At 40.2% G+C, this 9841-nt stretch overlaps 1 protein-coding gene across 1 annotated transcript in view; it reads left to right on the top strand.

Moving 5' to 3' along the window:
- The first annotated feature begins 45 nt into the window (after positions 1 to 45).
- Positions 46 to 9841, top strand: part of HACD2 (3-hydroxyacyl-CoA dehydratase 2) — an 86632-nt gene continuing 76836 nt past the window's right edge. Inside the window, exons 1-2 of the mRNA XM_061193178.1 lie at positions 46 to 254; positions 2824 to 2941. Coding sequence (XP_061049161.1) covers positions 100 to 254; positions 2824 to 2941 — 273 coding nt within the window. The 5' untranslated portion in view covers positions 46 to 99. The remainder of the gene's footprint in view (positions 255 to 2823; positions 2942 to 9841) is intronic.

The raw sequence follows: 9841 nt of genomic DNA, 5'->3' as shown, positions 1-9841 counted from the left end.
CGGCCCCGCCTCTCCCTTGTCCTTCTCTCCACCCCCGCTCGCAGTGGCCAGTCTGGGCGGAGGTGCTCGCGCGAGGAGAGCGTGCTCTCGGCGTTTGACATGGCGGCAGCCGCGGCGACTGCAGCGACGAAAGGGAATGGGGGCGGCGGGGCCCGGGCCGGGGCCGGCGAAGCCAGCGGCTCGCGAAAGAAAAAGGGCCCGGGGCCTCTGGCCACGGCCTACCTGGTCATCTACAATGTGGTGATGACCGCGGGGTGAGGCTGGGGCTCGGGAAGGCGGGGAGAGAGCCTGGCCGGGGAGGGGGCTCTGCGGCAGGAGGAGCGGCCCGGCTCGGCCCGCCGCGCGCAGCGCAGCCCCGGTGGCGGGAGTCCGGGCCACGGCACCTGGGCTCCGAGGGCAGTCGAGGCTGAATCCGCCTGGGTGCTTGCCGGGGGCCGAGCAAGTTCCCAGGCACCGGGTGTGCCCCAAGCTGGAGTTCCAGGGCTCCAAGGGGGCTCGGGGAAGGCTGCCCAGGCGCTGGTCCGGAGGGCCTTGGGAGGACGTATGGGCTGGCCACACGTCCATGTCTGGGGGCGTTGTGCCGGGCGATCCTGCAGCGCTGAGAGCCCAGGCGGCAAGTCACGAATGCCGAGCTGTTCCCCCCAAAGGGAGTGGAGGGAGCTGTGTCTGCAGAGTTGACCATTTATTTCGGCGGCTGTTTTCAAAATCCAGGATGAGCTTTAATGGGAAAGGTAGTGGAACAGCGTTCAAAGTTTTTGCCCAGTGACGTGAGCAGTCCTGTGCTTTAGGTGAGTTTAGACTTTGTAGGATGGATTGAGGTGGGGAAGACACTAGAGATGGAAGGCAGAGTTACTGGGGAGAAGCGGAATAGACCCTGGAAACAGATTTTACCCCCTCTTGTTTCTCCTTTATTTCAGTCCATCCCTTGTCGCAGCGAGTTTTTAGTTCTAGTTATGACACTAACTGTGTGACTTTGAATAAATCATTTTATTTCTCTAGACCTCCGTTTTTTCATCTGTAAAAACTAAAGAGTTGAGCTAGGTGATCTCCAAGGTTCCTCTAATTCTCTGACCCCATGATTTTTGATGACGAGGATCACAGGATCAGACTGTTATATATTTTTAAATTTTATAAATTTGTAAAAAAAAAATTCTTAGCATTTTATTATGAAAATTTTCAAACATAGAAAAGTTGAAAGAACTGTATAATGAACATCCAGTTTTATTTATTTTTAAAATAGATAATACATTGGCCAGGTGCAAAATTGAAAATGTATGCAAGGGCATACAGTGAAAATCTTCCCTCGTACCTTCCCTTCCACCCAGATTTCCTCCCTGGAAGGCAGATAATTTTGTTTATGTTTCAGATACTGATACAAATATGTGTACATGGGTATTTTAAAAATACGAATGCTAATGCTTAGCATTTCAGCACCTTTTTTCACACACACACACACACACACACACACACACACACACACGCAAAACACATCTTGAGAGGATCATAGGCTTTATGGCTAGTATTAGAAATAGCCAGTATTGAAACCTAGGCTCAGAGAAGTTGTGACTTGCTTGACTTGAGGTCACAGAACTTGTTAGTAGTAGTTCTGGGTTTAGAAGCCCTATTACAGATGCACGTTTTCTTTATCACATAAATGGTCACAGAATGATTTTAAAAGAATATTCAGGAGTGCATATGTGTGTGTATTTATATTTATGTATAAAAATTCTTGTCATCTTAGCAAGGGCTTTGATGAGAGCATTGTACTGAAGAGGGATTTTAAGATACATTGGGGAAGACGAAAAGAAGCCTTTATTCCTGAACCATGAACATAAAGAATGGGGTGGAGGGTAAGGAGTGGTATCTTAAACCAGAAGAAAAGTTGGAGATATGAGAGTAAAGTAAGCTTTTTTTCTAGGCTACTAATGCTGAACCAGTTACACCATTAAGGAATTCATTTCTTTTTTTTTTTTTTTTTTACAAACTCTTGTTCGATGTATTTGTATGATAGTTTCTAGAAATAACATAGACCACATACCCCATTGCCTAGTTAAGATTTTACACATAAATAAATCTGTTAGCACCTTCAAGGAGACGCACCTTAATAATGATATACCTCATTTCATTATGGAACTTAACAAATAAAAAACTACAAGGCCTGAGAAATTTATTTTGGAGGACAGTAGAACAGAAATGTAGTGTTCAGAGCCATATGCCTAAGTGCTTCCCTGTTTTGTGTTTTGTATTGATCTGGCTTTCTTTACTAAATTGATTTTGGGAATCTCAGCTTAAAAACCTTTTATTCTTTTTAAAAAACAAACCATTTATTCATATGTCATTTGCAGTCTTTTAAAAGAATAGATTTTAAGGTAGGGGTATGTTCAATGAGATACTTCTATAAATAGTTTAAAACATCTCTCCACCCTGTTATTACAGACCCTTTAACTGCACAGGGCATTTAAAATTTTCCTTTAATAGTTTTTTTGTCTTGTTTTGGACTTCCTGGCACCTAATTTAGCTGCTCAAGGACCAATTTAGCTTATTTCCCTCCTTTTGGCCTGTTCTCAACAGGCAAGGTTGCCAAAAAGCCGAGCTCCAGATGGGTGAGGTGCCACTGTGCTTTTGCAAAAAGCACTCTTCGTAGGGTGCTGCTGGAGGTGCAACATTTCTGTGCATTGCATACAGCTTGGCATTTGAGAGTGATAATCGATAAACCTAGGACACAGATCTTGAGGTCACCTTTAGTAATATCTATGATTGCCACATCTTTCTATTATAATCCTACTTACTTTTTTCTTTTCTTCTGATTGCTCTTTTTCTTAGGTGGCTCGTTATAGCTGTTGGTCTGGTCAGAGCATACCTGGCTAAGGGTAGCTATCATAGCCTTTATTATTCCATTGAAAAGCCTTTGAAATTCTTCCAAACTGGAGCCTTATTGGAGGTGGGTCCTGAGATTTGTTGTTGATTTCTATTGTTTTAAAATTAAAAACAAGCTACTAAATTATATTGAAGTAGCCATGTTTCTGTTGGATTTGCTTTAAATGTTGAAAACTTGCCTCATAGAACGCTATGTATAATGTTGATACCTGGTTTATCTTTTTGACATTCTACATAAATAAGATCTCATTTAACTTGTATTACCTGGAATATATTTTACATTCAACTTTTATTGGCAATCAAATGAAACAAGCTTATATTAGGATTTTTAAAAGTTCTAGGGACATCCTAGGGAAGTGTTAGCAAACTCAGATACTTACAGGGACCGGGCATATAATGGGAACAGTGAAGTTGGTGAGGGTAGGATGTCAGGAGTGATAGATATAAGAAATAGTAGATAGAGCCTGTTTAAAAGCCTCCAAAAAACTTTTTAAACAATAGTTTATTACTTTCCCTGTATTAAGGGTAATATATATATCCAGTCCTGTCTTCTGGGGTAAGTATATGATAGGATTTTTGACTTGCAATTCAAATTATTTTAAGCAAAAGGAAATTTATTGGCTTCTGTAGTTGATAAAGATAATAGGGTTAACTTACAAAATCAAAGGAACCATCTTGGGAATGAGAACCAAGGATTTGATGTTGCCGGACTCTCTTTCCATCTCTCATCTCTGCTTCTCTCTATTTCTCTTTGAATATTAGTCTTAAGGTCTCCTACTGCAGATTGCCTTCTGCACCTGGTGGGAGAGAGCTTATTTTTCTCAGCATTAGGGAAGGATTCTGGTTGGTCTTACCTAGACCAATCACTCTTGCCAGTGATGTGAAATACTTGATTAGTCAGATCTAGGACACATGCCCATTCTTCTGGCCAAGGGACTGTAGACTTTGTTAATGGAAAAGGGGGAATGAGGTAGCTTTGGGCACACACCATAGCTGCCATAGTTAATTATGGTGAAGATTTTTCAGGTTGCAGAGAAGATCTGGTATTCAGTTGCATTTTACTTAGCCTCTAGGCCAAGCCCATCATGGCATTTGGAAGGCTGTTTAAGAAAAGACCATTTATCTCCATGAAATGAGATGTTACCTCAACCTCTCACCCTCATTTTTTTTGTTTTTAATTAGTTTATTTTATTTACTTATTTTTGGCTGTGTTGGGTCTTCGTTGCTGCGCGCAGGCCGGGGGCTACTCTTCGTTGTGGTGCGTGGCCTTCTCATTACGGTGGCTTCTCTTGTTGCGGAGCATGGGCTCTAGGGTGCACGGGCTTCGGTAGTTGCAGCACGCGGGCTCAGTAGTTGTGGCTCACAGACTCTAGAGCGTAGGCTCTGTAGTTGTGGCACAAGAGCTTAGTTGCTCCGTGGCATGTGGGATCTCCTGGGACCAGGGCTCGAACCCGTGTCCCCTGCACTGGCAGGTGGATTCTTAACCACTGCGCCACCAGGGAAGCCCTCACCTTCATTTTTGAAAGCAGAAAGTTGTAGGTTTTGGTTTTTTTTTCCCCAGAAAGCAGAGATTTCAATACTGTCCATACTTATATGTTTAAGTTAGTTGGTATGATGAAATGAACTTACAACTGGAGTCTGAGTGCCCTTATTCTAAGCCTGCTGGTTTTACCAACTTACTTTGTGAATTTGGGTGAGTCATTTATCTCTTGTCTACCTCATTTTCTCATTTGTAAACTAATTAGTTTGAAGTAGATTTGTAAAGTTCCTTTCTGCCCTAACAGTTTGAGTTTGAGGAAACTAGCAGATCCTTGTGTGGGCCATATTGTAAACTTAGAGGCTTAAATTTTGGGGGGAAAGGGGCAGTAGTAAATAAGTATCACTTGTCTGTCAGAGCTTTGGCCAGCACAGTTCTCAAGCTACAGAGAACCAAGTTTGGAGTCAAGACCATCAGAAACTGCCTGAGTGCTTGATATAGTAAGAAGTTGTATCCAACTGGAATACTTCAATAATTTACTAATTTAAAGGGGATTCGGTCTCTGTAAGACTTGGTAATATTAGAGGTATAATTTTTAAAATTTAAGGATATCTTAGGGAAGGTTGTGACATTAAATAGTGTGATGCAAAATCTACTCAGGAACCAAGTCTTAGACTTGGAGGGATTAGCCCATTTATCCCTATAAAATTTTTAATAGGGATTTAAGACAATATTTTGGAGTTCTGGTTTTATCTCTGTTATCCCCACTAAGAACCAATTAGGTGACAAATCCTGGATTTGATTTTGGGAAAAGAACTCTGCAAAATGAATGAAGACTCCCCGGGATGTGCAGGGAATTAGCGTTGTAGATGGCAGTGATGGCAGTAGACCCCTCAACCTGGGACAAGAGAGCAGGCTTGCTAGAGCTGCATCTCCTGAGCCGTCCATTAAGGAATGTTTTATTGCCTACCCAACCTACATAGTACAATAATGTGCTTAGTGTTGTTTAATTACAGATAAGTTGTCCTTATGAGAATTATTAGTGCTTGACAATAAACTCTGTTTATAGGAGGAAAAAATGAGTCCAGGGAGGTCAGCTACTCACTTATATCTCTGTATGAATATTCTGAGTAATAATCTGTATGATTATTCTTTAGTAGGTTCTGTGGGAATTTGCTTTAAGAGGAAATAGAGATTACTTGTTCTCAAGAAACTTCAAATCTTCTTAGGAAAATATAACACTTTGCTTTTTAAAAATATAAAACATTTATTAAGCAAGTGTAAATGGGCGTGTAGTAGTGTAATACAGAAATACTTTCTGAGGAAATTAAATGATTTTTTTGCAAAATGGGTGCAAAGATATATTGAGTTTGTGATACAATAATATAGCTTTTTAAAAAATATTTATTTATTTCTTTGGCTGCGCCAGGTCTTAGTTGCGGCAGGCGGGATCTCCATTGCCATGTGTGGGATCTTCATTGTGGCATGCGGAATCTTTCTGTTGTTGTTGCAGAATGCAGGACCTTTAGTTGTGGCATGCAGGACCTTTAGTTGCGGCATGCGGGACCTTTAGTTGCAGCATGCGGGATCTAGTTCCCTGACCAGGGATTGATCCCAGGCCCCCTACGTTGGGAGCACGGAGGCTTAGCCACTGGACCACCAGGGAAGTCCCAATAATATAGCTTTTTAATAAAGTAGACAGAAATCCTAATTTTTTTCCACATACGTATCCAAGAATGTCTTGAGTAATTTTTATAGATAGTTTTTCAAAATATTCCACAGGTGATAGTTAAATAAGTATGTGTTTGAGTCACTGTAATGGGTGCCATGGAGGTTGAGCCCTTGCTAGTAAAGACATTAAAATCTTACTGGGTAGATGATTATGTTAGGACTCTTGGCTGGAGATTATAGAAACTGCCTTAACTGACTTAAACTGTAAGGGGAATTTATTATAAGTGTATAGTATGTCCCGTGGAATCCAAGGGTGGGGATGCAGCTGGGCCTTAGGAATGGCCTGGAATCTGGGACTGGAGCACCACAGGGAACCCAGGAGGTCTTGCTCTGTTTCTTATCTCTACTAGTCTCTCTCTCTTTTTCTCTGATTCTTCTCTTCTTGCAGACTGGGGTTTTTTTTGGTTTCTTAGTCTGTGTGGCAGACAATGGTAACAGAAAACTCCTGAGATTGTAGTTTCTGCAATCAAGAGCAGCTAATTGAAAACAATATTATTTCCATTTCCATATTCCTAGCGAAGGGCCTAATATGTCCAGCTTGAATCAGGTGCTTATTCCTGGACCAATCACCTGTAGACAAGAGCAGGGTCACATTAACCATATAGAAGCTGGAGGGAAGGGACAATTTATAGAAAAGTGGTGCTAGGCATTAAGTCCAAGAAGTATTTACCAAAGTAATGAGACGCAATACAGTGAAGATGATAAGGTATGAGATGATTTATAAATTGATAGAAAGTAAAATACTGATAACTTTGTGGGCCAAGGGATCAGTGTGTGAATAACTACAATGTTTCTTGAGTTGAATCAGAGAGCTAATTAACATAGGTAGCAAAAGTATATTTTTAAAATGCCATTCATAGATAAATATATCTCCATACCATAAAATGAGTGAATTACTGGTACTTGTTATAACATGGATGAATCTTGAAAACATGCTTTGTGAAAGAAGCCAGAAACAAAAAGCCATGTGTTGTTTGATTCCCTTTATACGAAATGTCCAGAATAGGCAAATTCATAGAGACAGAAAGTAGATTAATGGTTGCCAGGGGCTGTGGGGAGGAGAGAATGGGGAGGGACTGCTAATGGGTACAGGATTTCTTTTTAAGGTGATGAAAATATTCTTGAATTAGATGGTGGTATGGTTGCACAACCTTGGGAACATAACTAAAAATCACTGAATGTACACTTTAAATTAGTGAATTTTGTGATATGTGAATTACATCTCAATTTTTTTTAAATACCGTTCATCTATAATGAGCCGGATAAATTTTCTTTTTACTGTATTCTTTTTTTCGGGTCCATGATGTTCATGGATAAGGACAGACTGTCTTTCCAGCTTTGTTAAGAACTGAGTTAAAGTTTAGAAATTAAAGATCCTACATTATGGCGCTTTAAAATTATTTCTAAGAGAATTTGGATTTCTAAATATATTTAGTTAACATAAGAATGTAATTACAGCAAAGACATTTTCAAATACTCATAATTGGATGTGCCTCTGTGATTGACAGTGAGGATTCAAATAGGTTAAGGACCTGCTCTGCAGAGACATTCATTGTTGAGACTAATACAGACCATCTTCAACACATGTACATCAGTGCATATATTCAATATCATTTACCTGCCACCGTCCATCTTGGAATATCTAATGGACCACAGGCACCTCCTTTCCTTCTTATTCTCTTCCGTCTCCTTCTAATGCTTGGAACCCTCTTATCTACCGAAAAAATAAAATAAAGAAAAAAAGTATCATTTGTTGTCTTTTCCTAGAGTTGATTTAGGACTGGGTCTGAAATGGCAGAACTGGTTCTGGAGAAGCAGTGAAGGAGAGAAGATAGCTTTTGTTGTTTTCTAAGCCCCATCTCTGTATTCTGGTCTAATTCTTCATGCCTCACGTCACAACTCTCCTCAGATCCTTTAATGAAATAATAGGAAACTGATTTTGGCTATTTCTCTAAAATATAGCAAAATCTTAAGAATTTGTAGTGTCCTTAGGAAGAGGGCTCCCATCTTGTCTCCCTGCCAGTTTATGTCTTTTTGCCTCAACTACTGGATGATTTTTTCCCACAGAGATACTAGGTGGTTGGGTTCTATGATATTACTAATACTTTAAGCACATTATATATTAACTTTGCTTTTCCGAACTCATCTGGGGACATGACCATCATCTGTAATATTTTTCTTCCTTGTGGAAACATGCTAATTTCTCAGTAATTTTAAAAAGGAACTTCTAAAACACAAGCTATATGCACATTTTAGACTAACTTTATTCTGAGGACTTGTTTTGAGAAACCAGACCTCTAAAAGAGACTTCTGAAAAGCTAGCAGAGCAAGTCATAGTGAAGCTATCTGACACAAACAGGAATGACAGCAAACCCAGACAAACCAGCTTCAGAAACAGTGTGAAAACCAGAGGGAAATAGAACTTGGGTATAATTAATAAGTGTCACAACATTAGAAGGGAAGAGGGAGACTGTGGGAAACAGGAGTCCACCCACACAGGCCTCACTGCTTAACAACTCAAGCAAATAGAAGCAAATTGATACAGTGTTCAGAGAAGATAGGTAATGGCTATAGAAAAGAGTGTGCTGAAATTTTTTTTTTAAAGAGAACTAAAAATGTCAATGGTGGCAGTTCAGGGCAGGAAGCAGGCCACAGTGCAGAGAAATAGGTGAGACTGAAGATTCAAGAAAGGCAGGAGTTCCTAGTTATAGTCTCAGATAAAACAAATTACAGAGCAGAAACCATTGGGACTGTTCAGAGTGTACCATTTGAATGTCAAAAAGAACATTACAAAATACGTAGTGCCAGGCACATCGGAGACATTATGTGTTGGTGGACTAGCTAATGCATGAATGATTATCAATACAACAGGAAAACAAAATATACAGGAAAGTAGTGAAACTTAACAGATGAATAGTATAGTAGAACCAAGGTATCTAGAAAACAGATTGAGGGTATACAACCTTTCAAAAAGTATGGCTACCAGAAGTAGAAAACGTTGGAAAGTATAACTCAAAAACAATCAGGAAAAATTCTAGAAAACTATTCAGAACGGAAAACCCCTCTCAGTGTGGTTATTGAGAGTATATGGAGTTGTACATAGGCACTGTTTTTCAAGAAAAAAAATCCCTTCCCTTCCTGGGCACCTATTTGTTACATTTTTAAACTTAAAAGAAAGATAAGTGATTTCCAGCAGAGAAGAGATCTTAAAAATGTAATAGTAAAACAACTTGGGACGGTAGACTTTAAAAAATAAAAAGATTCATATGAAGCTAGGAGACAGCATTAGGTTCCTGAATAACAGACCATGCAATTTCCTACAGATGGAGACATTTTGAAAACACCTACCAAAATAATAGAACTTTGAAAGAACCTTATCAAAGGGTTTTTAACTGATATATAAATAAATAAAATTAACCAATGCTTTTTTAAAAAATAAATTTTTTTATTTATTTATTTTTGGCTGCGTTGGGTCTTCATTGCTGCATGCAGGCTTTCTCTAGTTGCGGTGAGCGGGGGCTACTCTTTGTTGCGATGCACGGGCTTCTCATTGCTGTGGCTCCTCTTGTGGAGCATGGACTCTAGGTGTGGGGGCTTCAGTAGTTGTGGCGCACGGGCCTAGTTGCTCTGCAGCATGTGGGATCTTCCTGGACCAGGGCTCGAACCCGTGTCCCCGACCTTGGCAGGCAGATTGTTAACCACTGTGCCGCCAGGGAAGTCCAATAAAATTAACCAATTCTTTAGACTAGCACTGTG

Source organism: Eubalaena glacialis, chromosome 6, assembly GCF_028564815.1.
Source record: "Eubalaena glacialis isolate mEubGla1 chromosome 6, mEubGla1.1.hap2.+ XY, whole genome shotgun sequence".
NCBI classification, from domain to species: Eukaryota; Metazoa; Chordata; class Mammalia; order Artiodactyla; family Balaenidae; genus Eubalaena; species Eubalaena glacialis.
This window is presented reverse-complemented; position numbering and strand designations above follow the sequence as displayed.